We start from the raw sequence: 22,232 nt of genomic DNA, 5'->3' as shown, positions 1-22,232 counted from the left end.
GAAAATGATTCTTTAATGTCATGGATAGTCTTCACTGTGTTATTTCTATTGTCAGCAGTTTTAAAAGAAGTTTTACTAACTTTAAGAAGAAAGTGGAAATTAATAGTTTGAAAACTGAGGAATATTTCTCAAAGGGAAAGAATGGAAAAAAAAAAAAGAAAAATACTTGTCATTTTGTATTTCCAGCCCATCAGCACAAAGGAACGACTGTCCAGAACTAATGGATGGCCCTCAGTTTGCATTGGAAAAAACTATGTTTTGGACAAACAACACCTATTGTAAAGAAGTAGCATGCTGACACATGAATGTGAACAGGAATACATTTATTGACTTTACTAAATAAAGAGGCAAGAATTAAAGTCCATAGTAATGATGATTTTTCAATGGGAGGAACCATTTTTGTGTGTATTGAACATACGCAGCACTGAACTCTGAACAACTCCCCAAGGTAATGAGATACAAAGGTGTTAAAAACTAATCAATATGAATCTATTTGAGAATTTTTTTCCATTCAGCTTTTAAATAAGATTCCATTATTAAAGAAAATAATTTGTGGAAAGTATAGAACAATAAACTTTCCTTTGGAAGTAACAGGGAAATTGAAGGAATGAGGAATACAGGCAAAACCAAGCATTAAATGTCGTAATTGTACTCATTGGTAAAAGGGTTCACAAATGAAATCTATCCTTTAGGTTTATTTACTGAAGTTAAGATTTTCAGACACAGGGGTGGTTTGACTTCACTTCTTTTGAAGTCAATAACTAAAACTTCCCAGAAAGTAATTTTAAAATCTTGAACCTCCTGTGTACTCAGTAGCTAATTTCTAAGAAATAGAATACTACAGTTCCTTATTGGTGAAAAGCCACTGTCTTTCAGATCATATTAATATATATTTGGGAGCATTAAGGAACACAAACTAATTTTTAAAAATAAAAATTTAAATAATTGTTTAATTCTAAAAGAAACTGTGAATTGCAAAAGAAAAAAAAAATCAATGAAACATAGGAACATAAACAGCTTTGAGGATTCTTGATAACAAAAGCTTTTGAAAATCCGAAATGGTCATTTCCTAAAACAAACTGATAATGAGAAAATGCTGTCTCCTTCTATGAAAGTTTTTTTTTCTTTTCGCAACCATCCCAATAAAATTGCTTTAGTCCAATACATTCAATGATATTTTCTCCTGTGATTGTATTCCTTAGAAACCATGCTGCTTCTCGTTTTCCTCCTGCATTGGAATACTCACGAGTGGTGCCCAGGGATTTCTTAGTCTCTCCATTTCATGCATTAGCCCACTCAAATGGAGACTGCTTAGTTAGCAACACATAGGTGGGAAGGGCAGCATAGTGTCTTACATTACCAGGAACTAGTTATATCATGTTCCCAGCTGGCATTTACTTTAGAGCAGGGTAGCAATAACTAACTTTAATGAACAACTGTTAAAAAAATAATGGAAAATGTTTGCAGGTGGATGGAACAAGGAATGTACACTGGAAAAATATTGGAACAATTTAATAACGATGAACTGTTTATTTTGGTTTTGCTTTAGTGTGGGGTTTTTTTTTTAATACTATTGATTTTTTTAGGAGAGAGGGGAAACTGAAGGTCCTCTTTATACTGGTAAGAGTTTGTTTCAGCTGAAATAAAGAATAGGCCTCCGGGGTACTAATGGCTATTAAAGATCTGACATTTCTTTTTGCAAATTTACCTTCATGTTTTGTCCAATTTCCTACATTTCCCTTACCTAAAATTTACTTTGTAGTTATGGTGTCAAAAATATATTCTTCCACACTTTGCAAAATATCTGTTTAGTGTTTCCGATGAAGATGTGAGATAATTTCCCCCTCCTGTATTTAACCATCTAAATTACTCTTCTCAGCCTTTTTTTACCTTCCTGATAGTTACTTTGCATCACTAATTAACACATCACATTTTAATGAGTGTTGGGTAATTCTTTTACATAGTCGCCGTCTTAAATGTTAGATAAACCTGGGTCATGAGGACAAATATTCTGGCATGTGAGGGGCCAGGAGCAGCAGAGTTCCAGCTCATCTCAGGATAAAGGAAGAAGCAGAGTATCCATGTCCTTCTTGGTGTGATAACTTTGTGGTCAAAAGGCTCATCTGGTGTTAATGTCCACCCTCACTGCTTCTCTCCCGTGCTCCCTACTTTGGAGAACAGTTGGACCAAACCTCTCCACACAGTCATTGCTTGGCCAGTTCATCCCCTGTTCCACCACTATTTTGGGGGGAAGAAATTATATTGCCTTGGGTTATCCTTTTACCATAAAATGCAAGGTTTTTTGGCAAAAAGGAGTTCTTTTTTGGCAAAGAACTGGGGGTGAATTTGGCATACATCCTCTGAAATGCATATTCTGCATTAAAGGGTCAAAGTAAATGCAACATCATAATCAGTAAGGCAGTGTGGCTGGGAGGCAGATATAAGGAGGCAGAGAAGAAAGGGTGCTCACATTCAGGATCAGGAATTCTAATTTTACCTTCACCCAGAGTTTTTTATAAGTGACTGAAGTAGAAATTAGTCACTGGCTTTGAATGCTCAATTTGCACTATTTTCTATTGTGTTAGTACACCCAGTGGCTCTAACTGAGGCCTGATTCAAAACAAAAGATCATGCTCAGTCTACTCTTTATTTGAAGGAAATATACATGGAGCGAAAATTATAGTGACAGGAAGTGGGCTCAAGAAAGCAAAGATGTTTTAAAGACACGAAGTCTAAGCCAAGGGAAATAAGATAATCATATTTGTGCCGGACTGAGTGAAAAAAAAAAAAAAAGGAATGTGAAAAGCTAGACGCTGTTGACTTTGTGCAGTTGCATACCGGGTGCACCATGTAATGGCTGTGACTGGCTTGTCATCATCCTCTTCTTTATTGTATATTAAAGTAAATAGTAAAGCTATTCGCTTGAGAGTAGCTCTGCCACAAATTCAAGTTGCTCCAGGCACTAATTTATACACTGGCCTCTTACACACACGTTTTTTTTTCCCTTTTCTGTTTGTACAGAGTACAAGTTGGAGCAAGATGGGGATGTCTTTCCTGTTTTTCCTGTTAAAAAGTGTGTGTCCCCAGGTTAGCTCATCACCTGGGATCATTACGGGCTTTTAAGATCAGGAAATGAGGCACACTTAGGACTAAACTTTTGTTGCCGTGTATTTTGAATAGCTTAATTTTTAAATGCAATGTAAATATAATAAGGGTAATTGGTAGGTAAAGCCCTAGGCTATCAACAGGGACAAAGGCCTGGAGAAACCAATGTATCTTGTTATGTGTCATTTCCTGAAGACTTCTGAGATAAGAGAATCTCCAATTTTCTGAAACTATAGTTAGATTTGAGGTTGTAATAAATTGCCAGAATATTATGTGTAATGATGCTAATGATAAGGGGGCTACACCTAGGCAGAGTTGTTAGGGGAAGAAGAATCTTATTCTTCCTAATTTATTCTAGCAAAACATCTTTTTGCCTTTTTTGTGAAGGTGTAGTAATAACAATGAACATATTTAATTCAATTAGATAAGTTAAATCAATTAGACAAATTCAATCAATTGCATTAGTTCAATTAGACTGACACAGTCCAGTTGCTCCATATTTACAAATTCCATTAAATGAAGTATTACGAATTCAGAAACACCTGATTTATTTAAATCTTTTTGTTCTGGCCAGGAATTTAATTGTATTTACTGTCAGACAGATTTCATCAGCTGAAATATCACCTTGGGGTCTAGACCTGTGGCTGCTCATGGATCTCCAGCGCACCTGCAAGGTAAAGTTGGGTGACAGACATTCCTTAGCAGAAAAACTGATTTAAGAAATTATTTATTTCTGCTCTCACTTAGCTCTCAGCTGTGCTTGTGTGATGAGCAGTGTGGCCAGCCTGTAAACTGGGTGATTAAAATGCCTCCACTGAGATGTGAGGAGGAAAAACACTTTGCAGAATCAAGATCTTGCAGGTGTATAAAGCAGCCCTTGTGTTACCTGAATCTTGGTTTACACCTCAAGACACCCCTGTTAACTGTATTAAATGTAAACCAGAATTACTTTAACCTGGATATAAATTGAATAAAACAAAGGCCTATCACAGGTGCTGCAAGGAGGAAAAAAAAAGCAGAAAGCTGGCAAATTATTTACAGTGAATGCACATCTCATTGAACTTGTTATGTGGCACCTACCTACTAAGAGTGAAGCAGTCAGCAGTTTGGGGTCATAAGGGCTTTTCCCCCTCCCATTTTCAAAATGTGACTCTTCCATTCTAAAGATGTTGTCCTGTGAGATTAAAGAAAAAAAAGAAAAGGCAAAAGCAACATTATTTGATGAAAGAACAGCAAAAAGCAAGTCGAACTAAACAGAATACAATGCATGAGTCATGCTGGGGTTTGTGGCTTCAAGGGAAGTCAAATTACACTGGGTGAGGATCTGGTCAAAGTGCCAACCTCCTAATCAGTATGTGCTGAAGGCTAGTCAAAGGCAAAAATACACATAAACAGCTTGTATCTCTTCTGTTTTACTTCACATATAATACATTTTCATATTAATTTTCATGGGTTTATTTTCTTTTTGCTTTCACTGGGAATACATCTGAGTAACAGTAACTGAGGAAGCAGGAATTTGAAACTTTTATGTGAAAAAAAGATAAAACCTTTTTTAATGTAATTTTCTGAAATGTCCCACAACTGTAAATTAGTGCATAACATGATGCTAAATTCTGCTTTTCCTAGTCTGAGTATTAGTAACTTACTATTTTATACATCCTCAAGTTTAATTTCAACTGCATCAGGAGAGATTATCATCATCATCATCACTATTATTATTATAATTAATTAATTAATTATTATTATTCAGTACCTTGCAATGAAACTTTTTAAATATACAAGCTGAAAGCAAAGCATATGGGGATATAAACCAAGATTAAAAAGGGCCTCAGTCATCACCATGTCAAATGAAGGTCAATAAATCCAAAGCAATGGGCCTTTCAGTACATTTAATTAATTTTAACTAGGGGACCAAGTCTGCCAATCAATTTGAACAGTATGTTTATCTTATGCTTTGCACTCAGGATAAAACCAAAAGAATAGATGCTTTTTACACAGAAGACTACTACATTCACAGAAGGCACATGAAGACCTCTCCAAAACCTGGAATTTCCATTTCCTACCTGCACTGTGGTTAATTTGCACTAACATCTAATTAAGTCAAGGAGCCCAAAAGAGAAGAGATCAACCAGTGTCCTCCTTTGCACCCTGCCTTTTTTAAAAATTTTTTTGCAATTAATTGCTCATCCACACTGAACCCAGGCATGGGCCAGACTAGTGACCAAACATACTTCCAAATGGTGTTATTTTAAACCTACAGAGTCCATGATTCTGTAAGTCACAGGCTACAGATTTTATTACAGGCTTGTTCAATTACATCACACAGGCACATATCTCTGTGTATTTATTACATCTTTTCCAAGGAACATGAGATGGATTTCACATTTCCCTCCATTCACTGAAGAAAATGATGAAGGGAAAATGAACTGCTAGGAGGATAGTCATCTGTGGCTTACTGCACTGTAAGATAAAAAGGTTGGGCACAGCTTTATGAAGTCTGATCCCAGAATTCAAGCTCAAACTCCTAAGGCATGTTCTTGTACATGCAATCTGCCTGATTATGTTTATAGAGTCATTCTGTATCTGTAATATCTTACACAGATTTACATTTCTTTCTTTCTTTCCCATTGTCTTTCCTTCTGGTTCTTAATAGCCCAGACACATTCCGTGCTTCTCTCCCGTTTTCTGACTTTGCTCCTTCTAACCAGAGATGAATAATGAAACATAAAAACATTTCTGGAATTGTATTGTAGGGTCCATATCTAGATCTTGCACAATAAATAAATGTAGTAAATTGAGAAGAATGCTAAACCTCAACTGCAATAATAGAAAATGTCATTAATGCTACAAGCTATTATTGAAAAATGTTACTATCAATCTACATTTCCTTGGCATTTCTTCTTAGTAGATGATAATTGCTCAACCTGCACACCAATGGATATCTGATAAGGCCATAGAGTCAGTGGCATGACAGTTAAAGCAGAATATATTCCCAAAATAATCCCATGTGTCATTATAAGACAAATAGGAAACAGATGTGGAAAGTGATTTGGTGTAGGAAGGATCTGATTTTTGACTATATTCTTCTGGTTTATATCACTGTAGCTCTACTGATACTGGTGGGTAGAAGTCAAGAACAAGTAGAGACTTGGGTCAGCATAAGTCAGAGAGGATCTACCCTTTTCTTTGCATTTGTGGAACAAAACATTTGAAATAAGACGCCTGAAAAAGGAAATCCCTCACTGTTTTCACATTTCAGTTAAAAAGCAATGAAGAGACATGTACTGTGAGTTTCCAAATATCTGGGTGAGTAATAATGACAATAAATACATCACTGTTAAGTGCCAAATAAATGTATCATGGTTAGTCTGAAGCCCCAAGGAGTTCTGATAAACATGCTGTAGGAAGTCCAGCCTGTCACAAACAGGGCAACTTGCCCAAATGGCTTTTTGGGTGCTGAAGTCAAATTACCTCTGTCAACACACCAACATAACATACAGGCACCAGAGGAATAAACTCTTTTCTACATACCACCTCCCATTTTAAAAGCCTGGGAAGCAACATGTGATAGGTACTTGATCACACTGATCACTTGTCTGTGGCATTTGCACCCAAATTCTGATCAGTCTACCTGGAGATAGCGCAGAAAAAGGCAACAAGGCTCTGCACAGAGATTTAGAGGGTCTTTGGATTGTGTGAGTGTGGTCCTCTTTGCACAGTACAGACAAGAGCTGTCAGATAGAAAGAATGTACATTGTTGGTTTTCAGAAGAATTCTGAGCAGTTAATAATTTTGCTGCTTCTTGGGTTTTGCAGTTAATTGAATACAAAGAATGGTACTGCAGTGAGTCAGCAAATGTCTGAGCCATAGACAGCAAAAAACCCTCTGTATTAAACAAATGCTCAATGTTGCAAAGTTTTATGAGGACTATTACAGAATCAAGGACAGGAATTCATGACAAAGCAAGATTGCCAGGTGGGAGAAAAGTCTCTAGAAAGGCAAATAGAAAAATAATAATAATAAAAAAAAAATTCAAAGAAAGGCCTTTGTAACTCAACAATTAGTCCAATTTATTGCCTAAACCCTTTCATTACTTGCACTGGCAGCCCAAAAGGACATTACAATGTACTTCAAACCTTTTTTACAGATCCTTGTAGCTAAAAACCTTGCTGTAGCATGTTTTATGGGTTATTAAACTCTAAGTTTATATCTCATTGATGCTTCTTTATAATCCATAGTAAAACCACTGAAAATGAGATTGTTTAGGTCTTGAAATTCCACAAACTCATAAAGGCAACAACTGACTGCTGGCTCATGGTATGACATGAATTGTGTCACCTAGTAAATGCCTTGCATGGTAGGAGATAATGCTTCTGGCTCCTTCAAACATATGTTTCCCTGTAGCAGATAGCATGATAGATGGCAGGACTTAGCCAGAAAATGCTACAATTTAGTCCTGGAAATGAACTAAAAAATTGTTGTGATTCCCTATAACCTGCCACTGCAAGGCTCCAGAGACTCACTTTCAACAGCTGAAATACGACTGAAATAATGTGTCATATCATGACACTGAGTCGTGACAAGACAGTGCTATTTGACTAGACATTTCACATCTTGTTATTCAGTCAGCCAGAGTGCCAATAAAACACAATGTTATATTACATAAACATACCAACTCTATACCCATTTATATATATATATACATATATATACTCAGTATAATAACTTCTTAAACCATTTCTTGTATGTCTCCCTGTACCCAGCCCATCCAGTACTGTCTCAACATAATGAAGACAAGGGAGATGAAAACTTACTTTAGATGTTATTGGTAAATATAGATTTTATTTCCCACTTCAGCACTACTGCCTTGAAACTGAACATGTGGACAGTGGGGAAGCACTAACCTACCTACATAAGTCTGGACAGTGCTGACTGCTGAATTTCAGGAGGATTTTTTCCCTGAAACCTTTCTGGCAATTCTCACAGAAATCATCCCAGAACTGCAGAGCCTAATGCATTAGGCTGATCAAGGAAAGAAAAAGACATACCCAAAAAGTAACATCCCCCATCCAAAACCCCAGAAGAAATAGCTCCAAAAGATTTCCAGAGTGCCTGGAGTGTAACAAGGCATCCATTTGGAGGACTTTAAAGCCAAGTGGCAATGTCTCTTAACTGAGTACAAAGTTGCTGGCATTGAAATATTTTGTTCTCTGTATTATTCAGTACTGGAAAAATACAAAAGGAAAAGCTCCACTTCCCACTGAAGAGAAAAACTTTAAGACTTGTTAAGGTTTGGATTTATCCCCTCTGCACTGGGGCATTAGTTAGACTGGCTGAATTTGCTGCTCTGGTCACAGCAGAGGCAGCTGTTTGGAGACACCTGACTTTGAAAAAGAGAAATTTGATGATTTTGCTCTTTGGGTTTTTTTGCCTTTTTCTATTTTTCTTCTGCCTTCCAATATATTAATTTCAGTGAATTTTTGATTCACCTCTAGCCCATACAAGTTTTTGTGCACACATTTCATTATTATATCAAGGATACTTCAGAAAGTCTTTTGGGTAAATTTCACTCTATGAAAATTGATTTATTTATGAATTATGTTACTTTTCAAGAATAATTTTAAGTGAAACAACCGTGCAGGATATGGCTATGTTATTATTGTTATTGTATTTCCTATTTCACACTTAATCTATTGAGTCATGAAAACTGTTAAATATGAGGACTTTTGTTTCAGGTTTGGGAATCATGGTGTTACAGAACTTTTAATGAGAAACTCTTATTAAATTTATCCCCATGGAATGCTTTATTTTTAAAAAAGTCCAAGTGCAAATAAATATAATGTGAGAAATTATGCAAAAAATACAAATATTAAAACAAATGTAAATGTTGAGGCAAGTGGTAACCATTAGGGAAATAGGTGAAAAGTGATTGAAGCAATAACGTAACTGCTTTAAATCATTAATTATTAGAAGCAAAAAAAAAAAAAAAAAAAAAGAAAAAAGGAAAAACAACATAAATGCACACAATAGGCTTCTGACTCCTAGTCTTCAGGCTCCATGGGCTATAGGATTTTACCTGCACACATCTGGAGGACACTGGGCTCTGCAACACCTTTATTACATTTTGTTTTTCCAACTTGAGGCTTAGCAAAAATGCGTTATGGAAATCAGTTTTAAAATCCTATGGGAAATCACTCTAAGTGACAGATCTTTAGTGAAATGGTGTTCCCAAAGAAAGGCCTCCAGCTTCTGTAGGACCTGGAACTGAAACTTTCTTGTCTGTCTGTGCTGCCCTGAGCTAAAGGGGACAGAGAAGGAACTTTGTTGAGGAGCATTTACCTGCAAAACTGATCCTGAGCTACAAAGAGCTGCCCACCGCTCTGTGCCTCCCTCAGGCAGTTTACCCAGTTTTCTGATCTCTCTAAGAGCTGTCTCTGCATTAATCTCTGTCCTCTTCTCCACACTGAAGAGATATTCTGTCCACTCTACTTGTAGATATTCACAGGCATTTTGGTGACTGAAAATCTTATTTTCGATATGAAGGTAAAAGAGCTGTCGTGATGTCAACCAGCTCCATGCTTCATTTCTAGATTAATGAAAGAACAGGGCTCTTGATTCCTGTTTCTTCTTTTATCCCTATACATCACTTTTGCTGGAAAGTTTTACTAGCTCATGATCTTCAGAAGATGCCTCAAAATGCAATAGAGAACTCTGGAAAGCACAAGTTTTGAAAACCTGGCTCCCTAGGCTGAATTTGGACAACTCACCCTCTCAATAATTCTTATTCAGTCAAATAATCAAACACCCCACATTACTCTGCTTTCTTCTGACATTAAATCTATTAGTGTTTATTGAGTTACCATACACTTTTGCAAAAAGGGAAAAGTTATCTGTCTATCTATCTATCTATCTTTCTATTTGTCTATCTGCATAATTATAATCCAACAAATTTAATGAAAGGGAAAACAGCCAACTGGGCTGTTTAGGAACAGCTGGTTCAATCTATTCATTATTCCTAGCTCATGATCAGTAAGTGCTTCTGCTTCTGATTGGGAGAGAAACCAAGTGTCAATGTCAAATGGTGAAGACTTGTTCACACCTGAACATACTAGTCTGCATACTAATATTGGTATTTATATGAATAATCGCCTCTTTCAAATCACTGTGCAACATATGTAAATAAAAGGAGGGCAGGCACAGTCAAACTGAGCAGCTGTTCAAGAAAGATACGTATGTTTGTGAACTTGCTTTTGCAATATTTCACAAACTAAATACACCAGACTTACCTGACTTTCATTCAACAGCTTTTTGGGTTTCGTTTTCTTTCTCCCTGCTGATGCCATTTATCTATTTGCACCAATTTTAAAGATCTGCCTATTTTGGATAGTGTTCTAATTCTAAAGCAAATAAATGAGCAGACATGAGTTTCATTGTAGTGTCATTTTACTATTTATCATTTTAGAAATTCTTGAAAATATAAAGTGATTACAAAAAAAAAAAAAAACAACCAAAAACCAACAACTCAAAACACACCAAACACACAGTTAACATGAATGACATGTTAACCTTGACTGATTAGTGAAGACATCAAAAATGTCATCCCAATGGCATACCAGACACTAGATACCATCAAGGATATTGAACAATTCTCAGAGGACACTAGAATTAGAATGCCTTTGTATTGCAACTTTCTGGGTTGTCAAGTGTAATACATCACCTAATATGACTGTCTGGCATATATAGGATGACCTCTGGAAATCTAACCACCATACAATGACTGACTGTTCTAGTCAAGTTATTAAGTGGTCTGCATATGTAAGAAATAAGATATACAAACCTAAAACCAGCACACGTAACTGAACTACATAACCTAAAAGTCTCCATTCTTTAAGTGTTCTTATTCTTACCCCAAATATATTTTCCATTAAAAAACATTTGGAACACATTCTAATTGCTTTAGCAGATTCTACTATAATGTTAAATAAATTATCGGGCCATACTCTATTACATGATTGTACAAGTTTTCTATGGTTATTTTTAGCATTCAAGACCACATTTTCCCCCTTTGTCTTCTGGATTTCCTGTATGTTATTAGACTGTGGTGAGGTCAGGCATCAGAGGAAATAACAGCAGTGCTGACTCCTAGACCCAATGTTTTATGAATTACTGAGCATCAGTGACGTAATGGCAATAAATCTAACCCAGTCTCAGTCTTGTGTCCTGTTGTAAATAAATGAAGTTAGCAAAGGTGTTATTTTATTCAAGAGCCTTCCTGATGAGAACAAAAATGTTTCCCCCAGGGGATTGTTTGTAAAATTGCTTCTGTAATTAGGGTGCTGTTTAACAAGAGAAAGGTTCTCCAGTTTTCCTGGGGAACTTTCAGGTCTGAATCAAGGGGATCTTATTTACAACACAAAAACGACTGCAAATTGGGGAAGCAACATACAGAAAGGACTTAGTCAAGTGGAGTTAACATATAAGCATATGGTCAAGATTTTCTAATTTCCCAAGTGATTTTGCACACTCCTGAGTTGGGCACCCAATTTAAAACTTGCTCAAGGGCTCCGATTTTCACAAAATACTTTCTTGGGCAATTTAAAATTCTGATACTTGGAGCTGTTAGTCACTTCTGAAACTGAAGGCATATGTCTGCACTGCTTTTTAGCCTATCTGCCTTTTAATTCCTAGGAAGAAGTAATCTCTAATATGAGCACATGACCTAAATTAAAGGCTTCAAAAATCTGACTCTAAATGAGTGACAGAATAGCGCACAAGCCTAGAAAAATACAATGAATTTTTTCGCCCTAAAATAAGACCTTATGAGCATACTTTCAGAGAATTTGTGCAAGTAACAAAGGGACAGGGAAGTACATCACAGCAACTACTGAAATAGCTATTAAGCTTTGTTTTTTTCTCTAAGTTTTTGCAATCTATTTGCAGCATTTCATGCAGAAGTGCCTATGAAGTGTCAGATCTAGCCCAGTGTTTGATATATATTCAGATTTTTAAAAAGACATAAACAATGTCTGAAATACAGGACCTGAAATTCTGACCCTTTGGGCAATTTTGCTTTTCCTGAGGCAAAGCTTAGATCTGAAATCTCTGCTATAAGCACTTCTCTTTCCTCTTTGTTCCCTCCATGTGCTTTCAGTTTTACACCACCCAGCCCTTCTGCAGCCTCATTTGATTTTTCTTCATTAGCAAGAAATAATATCGTCAGATTTTAATAACTGGTATTGCATTAGAGAACAATGCATTTGAAAAGGTAACTTCTATTGTGCACATGGAGACATAACTAACTGTAGACATAATTATAACCTCTCTCTGTGACAAGTTGCAATTATTCCTCATGGCACTGTGTCTAAGAGCAATGCATTTCTCACACTGGCTGGGTTTTTTTTTTATTAAAAGAGTCAAGAATGTTAGATATTCTTTTCCCAGTGCAAGAAAAACTTCGCTGACACAGTAACAGATGGATTTAAGTGGTTTTGATTCAGGGTGACTGAAAAAAATACATTAAAATTCACTTCTTTATTCACTATCTTTCCTGCTTTTCTAGCACCCAGGAGTCCCCAGAAGGGGACAGAGTCAGTGACACTGGCAAGAATATTTGATACACTCAGCTTGTGTATCTATATATGTATATTCATAAATAGGAATGCACAGTGTCAGTGGGGCTAATCAGCATCCAACCAGGTAACTCAATTACTGATATTTGTATTTTTAGAAGAAGAAATGCAGCCTTTCATCTAACAGAACTTTGGCTCAAAATCCTGGCTCATTGTATAGTATGGTGCAATGCAGTACAGTATAGTATGGTTTAGTACAGCTTAATACAGATTGACTTTGTTGGTTAAAACAAACTGACAAACACCACAGATCACAGACACAGTGAGAAGTGGTCATGAACTGGGTTCATGCAGGACCTGTGCTCTGCACAGAGTTAAGCACTGAACACCACAGACTGCAAGTAAGGGCAGTGCCATCCCAGGTGTGGTGAGATCCCTGAGACCTTCATGGGGATCTTCTCAGGCTCTCAGAGCTCCAGCGTGAATCCCACTGAAGTCACAGAAATATTCCCTTCAAGTTCAGTGAACGCCAGAGGAATCTTTCTCATATCCCTTGCCATGTTTACATGTTAACTTGAGGTCACGGCAAATCCTTCCAAATCACTATGAATTAAAACAGTTGTTCTCCATCACTATTAATTTTAAAGGTTTGAACTGACGAATACACGATTTCTAAACTTGCATATGTAGCATCACCCTTCTGCTTTTTGTCATCATTAAAGTAATGGCAATAAACACTGAGAAGAAAAATCATGTGTGTTCTTAATCTATACCAATTACTTGTTTTACAATATCTGACTGAAATGCGAGTTTCATTTGCATTTATGCAGATAAATGTTAAATGTTTAACTGCATTTAGCCGTTCATCCTTGAAATGTATAATTACACACAAACACATACATCCACAAACAAAAATAATAAGACCTGAAATAATAATCATCTCACCCGCTGTGCCAAATCACCCTTTTAATTTGTTATTCATGACCAAAAGCACCTTTAGACAATGATCTGGGTTCTCTCCTCAGCAATGCTTGCGCAACCCCAGTGAAAGCCAACAGAACTAAAGAACAAAGTCAGCTTTGGAGATTATCAAGGAGAACAAATATCAGAAGGATCCACATGTTTTTTGCACATCCACAACATAGCTATAACATTCAAGTCATTGGGTTGCTTTCTGTCTTAGTTTGACAACTGGAGTGTTTCCTTACTCTAACTTTGCCCTGGACGTGGAAATTTTGAACCTTATTGGTGTGTAAAAACCACATGCCTTTGTATTTATTTAATAAAATCTTCTCAGACCATCTGCAAGATAATGCTGCTCAGTTTTCTATCACCTTGCATGTAAACATTTCAACAGGAGAAGGTGTTTGTGCTGTTTGAGGCACCTTCTGAACTCTGCTAAGCTTATCTTCTCTTTAGAGACGAAACTTTGTTTACCTAAGATTTGAACACAGATTATAGGCCCCTGAGAAATAGGAGACAGTTTTTGAAACACTGTGAAATGTTTGAAACATTTTGAAACCAACCATAGCTGCTTCCCGAAATGGAAGTCCCTCTGAAGGGGAAGAACTCAGAGATATGGCCTTGTAGGAAAAGCAACCAAAAACCTGGAAAGTTCTGGAGATCCCTTGTAGGACAAGTCTCATGGAGGCCAGCAAGGTCCTCTGGTCCCACACTGTACATTTAGAGATGAACAGAAAACCTGTGGGAATGAAGCACATCTTTCCCCTTTCCTTTTCTTTTATATGCAGGAATTAAAATTAACACTTACAAATGGAATCTGAAATATAATAGCCCAGCTGTCTTCCTGTTTCAGGAGGTGTTAGTGGTAGCAGAGAAGTCAAATTGCAAGACTGGCATTTTATCTTCATATCAATGACTAAGCATCTTCCCCAAAAGCCCTTCAGTCCAGGGCACTCTGCTCTCATGTTTCAGTGGTCTCACCACTTTTTGTACAGATTAAAGAAACATGAATCTTAGAACTACACTTCTTCATGAAAATGTTTTGTCAATGTTAGAGACACTGACTGAAGGCAGCTAGAATAGACCAGAACAACTTGTATACTTTATGTAAAACTGTGTTCACTGTTTCCTTCTGTATTTTCACAGAAAGCCGTTCTAGAAACACCAGCACAGTACATATTCTACAGATCAAATTCAAGGTCTTGAAGTCGCAATTACTTTTTAAAAATTTTATTTGGGTTTTTTTTTAATGAATGAGGTCAATGCCCAGTAACAGTCAGAAAAAGAAAATTTCATGTAAGTAGTTTTTAGGAGTGAAATAAAGAACAAAACCAACAGTGTTTTTATGCCTCTTTAAATGCATGGCACTCCTGCATTTTCAGTACTACAGGAAGTGACAGTCCTCTAACTCAGAAAACACACCCATTGGAGTAAATATGAAGAAAAGAAGAGTATTTTCAGTTTTTCTAAAATGAGAAACTGGCAGGCAGAATGTTTAGAACAAAATAAAGGGATGTTCCTCCCATGCTGCAGTTTGTAGGGCTTGGGATGCTGTGGATACTTAAAAGATATATGAGCTCAAGAAATGCCAGTACTAATTTATCAAACCCAAGTCATTGAAAGGCATTAAACACAGAGATTCCACCCCTGGCTCAGGAAATCCCTGAACAACGAGTGCTGGAGCCTGGGAGACGATATCACTAAGCACTGCTGCCTGCTCCCCTCTCATTCTCCTCCGCTGCCATTCATTCTGGGACCCGGTGAGAACCAAGGTCCTGGGCTAAATGAGCCTTTGCTCTGAACAGATTGGACTGTTCTTATGAAATGAGGCAGAGAGAAATTAGGTAATTTAGCCAGGAAATCTATGCCAAAGCAAAAAGCTAATGTTCTAGTTCCTGAGCCTCGTCCAGTGCCATGAACAAAAGTATATAGTCCTGCCTCAAATCCCAGTCAAGCTAATGGCAACTGAGCTTACTCAGCACATGCAAAGCTATGCACAATGTGCCAATAAAATTGGTAAGGATCGCTTGTGATGGGCAGAGTACATCAGCTTTTGTGCCCAGTTAGCCTTTAGTCTCCCTGTGATTCCCAAGGAATATCTCTGTTGGGTTCCCCACGCATGGACAAATTGCCATATGCAAATAGCCACTTGTTTTTTGTTCACTGCAGTTTTACAAGAACTAGCAGCGGAAGCAAAAAATCCCTCTCACAGATTTCCAGCTCTAAAGCAACTTAATTAACTAAACTATCATATAAATAATGATTTAAAAGACAGAGTCATTTAGCTTAGAATAAAGATCAGATAATGCATACAACAACACTTCACAGAGACAAATTTGGGGTTTTTTTCACTGACTTCTATGATTCATGTACAGTGGAGATTCATGGGACAATATTATTCTAAATGTTACCATCAATCCCAACATTTATTAAAATAATCTAATCTATTTAAACATATTGTAGGGAAGAAGAGCTGATATGCAATTATCTCTTTCCCTAAATTGTTCTTTGATTTGGTTTCAAGGTTCAAGGATCCACCCAGTTTTTGTGTTAATAGCCAGCACTGATGTCACTGGGAGAAAGAGAACGGAAGATAGAGGTGGAGGTTGAATTTGAAGATAAATTTAATAAAAACATTAGAAACCACTGGATAAGAAAAGCAAACAAACATCCAACAAGTCCACCTCTGGTTTCATAACTTCCTTGCTTCTTGATGTATCATAATATCCTTCCTTTCCCTTTTTAATCACGCAAACTAACAGCTGTCTTTTTAAACATTTTTAGACTCAACTTCAAGTGCCTCACTCGATACCATATGTCACACATTTCCTCTCCTTTTTTTGTGAAATGGCTTCAGATAGAATAGTTTAACCTTATTTTCCTGCTGTCTGGATTTTGTCTGATGGTATTCAGAAGCCTCTTTCTATCTTAAATGTCATTCATTTTAAGTCGTCTCATCAAATTTTGGTCACAGGCTTTAAATTCTGCATTGCTAATCTTCTTAACTAATATAAGAAGTTAAAAACTCATTTATTACAAATTGCACTACGATGAGGATACTTTCTTACACAGAGCAGCTAAAGTAAAAGATTACTGGTAAAAAATTAGTAAGTGCAAGCTGCAAATAGAAAATGAAATAACAATAACAGGATGCAAAATAGACCAGACTTGCTTATGATGGTCATATGCTTTCTTCTTTCAGCTGCGTTCCCACCTTTCTAGTGCTATCTACCTTGCCCTCACATTAGTTTTTAGCTGTTTATACCAATTTCAGTATGGGGATTTGATCTACTGCCTCAGGTGACAATGTCTATGGAAGAACACCAAAGACATCTAGTAGATATGTCAAGAGTCTGAACAACAAAATATAAGTTTGACAGAATACCTAAGTCCATGTTGGTTTTGGATGGCTAGCGTGGGTTATTGTTTTAAGAAGGACAATAATTTGCCTGAAGTCTTGTACAATTAAATTGCAACTGAAACTTTATACTGCTTCCTGAGTTCCCTTCTTGGATTCAATTTGTATAATTTTATTCTTTCTAGTTCAGAGAAATGTAAATCGATATCCAGGAACTTTTCTAAAATGCTCTGCTTCTGAGTGCCTGCCTCATTTTATTTTACTATTTTTATTTCCTGCTCATGAACATCCTAGGTACTGTGGTAGATGTGAAAGACAAGCATAATTTCTGAAGATGCAGAATTCTCTCCATTGGCTAAGGATAAGGCTGGATCACTATATGAACTAAGTATGTTTCAGGTGAATTAAACAAAGTAAGATGACTTCTACCCTCTGAAATGAGGCTGCAGTCTAAGTCTGTAGGGAATAAATTGCATAACACCAGGAAAGAGCAAAATCCTGAACATCCTCAGTCCTCCAACATACTTCCCTGTTGCCATCTATTCATCTTTCTCACTGTCTTTTTTTCCTCCATTTCATGACCTGGTGTTCTCTGGCACTATAGACAGCCCCAAATCTCTCTCCCTTTGCTGTTCAGAGTGTCCTGCCTGTGGTGCTGCCTATGAAGAGCCTATAAAACTGAAAATTAAGTTGTTCTTTTGAAGCATATAAATGCAGAAAGTTGTCAGATTCAGTTTTACTTAACATATGAGCACTCACTCTGAAAACATTGAAATAATTTTTTCAAATTCCTTCTGAATGAGGTTTTGAGACTGTTTTTTATAAAAGCACCTTACTGGACACTTAACTGCATAGGTAATTAATGCTCTAATTTGACATTGGCACATAAAGCCTAATCCCAGCTCTACAGAAATCAAGAATTAGACAGTGGTCACAGTGCATCAGAGATTTGCCTTAAAATCAACTTTAAAAGCAAATATGCAGTTCTCATATTTGTTGTCTCCAATTATTCACTGAAATATCTTAAAAAAATATTGTAGTCTCTTTTTAATGACATAATCTAAAAAAAAATAGCTATTGCAATTAAATTCAGTTTTAAGTTTCATTCCTTCACCTATGCAATGAGAGTGGTAGCTATTCATACTTTTTCTTATAGCTCTTCTCATCTCACCTCTTACCAGACAGCTAGTACATTTGAAACCCTCCTAAAATCAAGTGCTAACCTTCAAATCCAACCTTTTTTTCTCCCTGTGTAACAAACTGGTTACTACAACATCATTTCTGCTTTTTGGATGAAGTTTTTGGGTGATTTTATTGCAGTTTATCATACCCCTTTTTTTTGGAATATACTTTAGTCTTGTCAGCCTGGAAGAAAGCAAGTCATTTAGAAGAAGCAGTCCCAAAAGACTAAAAAGCAGGTAGGGAAGCTCAGGCTACTCACCACAGTTATTTAACTACTGCTCCAGTTTAACCCTTCAAGTAATTGAAATCCTAGTTAGCCCCAAAGTACATTGCTTTTCCCTCTTTGGGAAGTTTTAGAAGGGTGAAGTCTGGATTTCTTTCTGACCACAATGCTTACTACGCAGAAAAACAAATGAGAAAAATGTTCTAGGTGTAAGTTTAAAAACATCCCTGGTTTTTTTGGGGATTTTTTCCACCAAAGAAATAATTCTGGACTGGGATTTGACTCCTCTTATTCAAATGGGTTATGTGTCAGTGGGTCATTGCTTCACATAAATAAGATGCCAGGATTTTCATAAGCAACTGAAATCTTAAGCTTTCTTTATGTTCTTCTATATCTGTTTTAAAGTATTTTCTCATTTATTGTCTTTAATACCCCATGAAATATACTGATAGTAAAAATAATGTTTAAGACATTAAGTGTTATCTAAACTACTTGCTACAATGTCAGCTAAAAGAAAACACATTTTTCAAGGGATTCTGTACCATCTTTCTACAAAAAAAAGAAAAAGCAAATATTTTCCTTTATTTTATTTTAGCCCTCTCTTTAAGACTTTTATTTTGTGATTCTGATATGACTGTTTTTATAATGTCAGGAAAGTACCTTGAGTTAAAAAATTTATTGTGCTATAATCTTTGTACAGCAAGATTTAGCGTTTCTGCATTAACCATCCTTTACACTTCAGTCTTACTATCTCCCTTCGAGGTAATCCTTTTTTCAGAGGGTCATGGCTTTTCAATGTCTGTATGAAAACACATTTGCACAAAGAAATAAAAGCCAACTTCACAAACCTACAAATGACAAGCAGAAAGGGCTTGTATTCCAGCTTGCTTTCCTGCAAAATCCTTTGAAAGGCTAAACAGCCTTTTCAGTGCAAGCACTAATCTGCAGCCTCGTATCCCTATGTTTGAATGTAATGAGATTCCAGTAAACACATGCACTCTGTGTCGACACAGTGAGCTCAGTTTAAGAGCAGCTTATTTTCAGCTACTTTCAGAAAGCTAAGACCAGATCTGAAATGCTACTTTAGCTGAAATGAGAATGCCTGTGCAGGGATTTGCACTGAATTCGAGAGACATACACAAGTTTCCTTATGGACAAGGCCTAAGTCATGCAGAGAGCTCTTTCACAATCAAAGCTTCCACTGCATTGTCCAAACTTCCCTTTTTTTTAGTTTCCTTTCTTGACTGAGATTAAACAAAGTCAACTTTCTCCATTACTATTCTATTTATCCCCACCAGTCTTTAAGACAATACGTAAATCTTGCACTTGAGTCTGAAATCATTTACTATTACATTATACCTGTTGGAAGAATATGGCCTTTTTCTATGTTAAATAATAGTATTTTTCTTTCAAGGCCAGGCTGAATGGAAATCTGAGCAACTTGGTCCAGTGGAAGGTGTCATGTCCATGGCACAGGGGTTGGAACTAGATGATATTTAAGACCCCTTCCAACCCAAACTGTTCTATGATAAATGATGCCCAATCTTTCCATATTCTAAATTCAGTAGGAGTTTCACAGATTTTTAGTTAGGAATCAAAATTAATGATCTAGACTACAGTCTACAGACTTCAAGAGATTTGCTCCTCACTAAGTATTTCCAGGAAAAGACCCTTGATACAGCAACAGTAAGTTGATGAAGACTTACTCTTTCATTACTCCCACATTAAATAACGAAATGAGATCCCTGTTTCTTATAACAAAAGATGATGAAATGCATAAACAGAACGGTTTTTTAAAACAGAATAAAATAAATTGTTATTCAGAGAGAGTAAATGAAGTTAAGCACCTCAACCAGCTGAAATTAAATTAAATATGCCACCATGACTATTGTTGATATACCACCTTCATGACCATTGATGCTTAGCCAAACAGAAAATGAAACTTGGATCAAGTAAAGGGAAAAAACAACAGTGCTATTGCTCTGAAGTTTTCTGCTGTTTGACACATGGTTTGTATTGTAGGTGCACGAATATCCCTTATGAAACCCTTTGCAAGCTTGTAAACAAACACTGGCTACACAGAGTAATGTTGATTTATACAAATGGCAAATGCTTTCAGGTTTTATGCTGGTTCCATACTTCAAACAAGGTGGAAGTATAGGATGAAATGATCAGAGAGTCACTGCTTTGAGAAAGTAATCAATGCCATTTGTTTTTCTGATTACACATTTACTGGTTCATAATTTAAAAAAAAAAAAAATAAAACAACTCATACCTCAGGGCAAATGAACTCACTGGAAGATAATCCTCGTCTCTTACACTGTTTGTTTTCTAATCCCCCTCCTCTCTTACACTGTTTGTTTTCTCATTCCCCTCCAAAAACTGTCTCCAGGTTTGGGATCAGGCTGAATCAATCAGTGTATTTTTACTGTGCCGAAGAGGTAAAAATCTGTATTATCTGAGAAGCTGCAGCACAGAGAACTGACCAAATCTATGAGAATCTGAGTATTAACACGCTTTTTTCATCTTACATAGGCTAACTTCATGTAGGCTTGACCCATAAGTGTGAAGAGGGGCGTCTAAAGATAATCTGGTGACAGATAGCTTCATCACTTCCAGTTACCTTCTCTGGGGACTCTTTTAGGCCTGGGGACACAGGACCATTTTCACATGACAATGACTGAAGCTTCAACTTTTACAAAATCTGAATTGCAGAGAGCAAAACCAATTAAGGCCAAACAATTTGCCCTGGGCAGAAGCCTGAGAATTAGAGAAGAAGCCACAACACTGCTGTCATCCTCAACCAAAATGCGCAGCAGTTTTCTTATCACTGATAAGATGGTGCCACCACTGTTCATTATCTCACTGGCATTAAAAAATCATATCAGAACAAAAAAAAACCCCAGATTTCCATCACAAATTTTTCATGTTTCCTTCCCTTCTGCTATTACTTTCCTAGCTGTGTTGTGAGCAAAGTTTTCTGCAGCATGAGGCATTTTATTTCTTTCTTTTCTGTTTCATCAAAAGACATAATTACGCAAAACATTTGAAGAATAAACTTAAGGTATGTGAATAATGTCATTGCCTGGAGCAAAGCCAATGTTTCAGGAGGACAGCAGAGATCTGAACTTTACATCTTCTTGCTTATACATGAAAAGGTCTCAGATGAAGGATCTATTTATCTAGTGGATTGTTTGTCTTTAAACAAAGAATAAAAACTCAGAATGTACTCTGTACTTATCATTGCCAGTTTGCATAATACTAGGAAATTATTTTTTAAGTCAAAATCTGTCACTGGTGTTGCCCATGTCATATTTCTACTTTAAGAGGTGATGAAAAATGTTTATATCCACATCAAGCCTCTTGCTCAACTTTCCTGGTGTGGTTTATATTAAATACAGAAGAAGGCAGCAATTTAGCAATCCCTGAAAGCATCCTTATGATGACTCAGACTGAGCTGTTTGCAAAACTCAAGTCATTTGGTACCAGGTTTTAACTCCATGTAGAAGCCAAGGTGTGAAAAAGACCAAGTGAATTTTAATATTTCTCTCATCAGAGTGTTGCCACTTGAGCTTTGCACTTATGCAGCACATGGAACACCACTGTGATAACTTTGACATTCCATTTCTCTTCATCAGTCTTGTCACTGTTCCTTTTAACATGCATCAGCATTATTCTACATGTAAGAACAACCAAGATTGTTTTTTTATGTTTAATAGCAAATGGATACATCTTCAAGTCCTCTGACTAATCATATTATACATTTATATGCCTGATATTCTGGACATAAAATAGATTACTAAAAGGCTGATATTTAATTTAGTTAATTAAT

General features: G+C 36.5%; 1 protein-coding gene across 2 annotated transcripts in view; it reads right to left on the bottom strand.

The window, feature by feature from the left end:
• SEMA3A (semaphorin 3A) overlaps positions 1 to 22,232 on the bottom strand; it is a 245,201-nt gene that overhangs the window by 64,460 nt on the left and 158,509 nt on the right. For both annotated transcript variants that reach the window (XM_085083330.1, XM_085083339.1), the window contains one exon: positions 4,186 to 4,279. In XM_085083330.1, the coding sequence (XP_084939456.1) occupies positions 4,186 to 4,279 (94 nt within the window). The remainder of the gene's footprint in view (positions 1 to 4,185; positions 4,280 to 22,232) is intronic.

Source organism: Lichenostomus cassidix, chromosome 1Aa (genome assembly GCF_008360975.1).
Source record: "Lichenostomus cassidix isolate B80296 chromosome 1Aa, HeHo_3.0, whole genome shotgun sequence".
Classification (NCBI taxonomy): domain Eukaryota; kingdom Metazoa; phylum Chordata; class Aves; order Passeriformes; family Meliphagidae; genus Lichenostomus; species Lichenostomus cassidix.
This window is presented reverse-complemented; position numbering and strand designations above follow the sequence as displayed.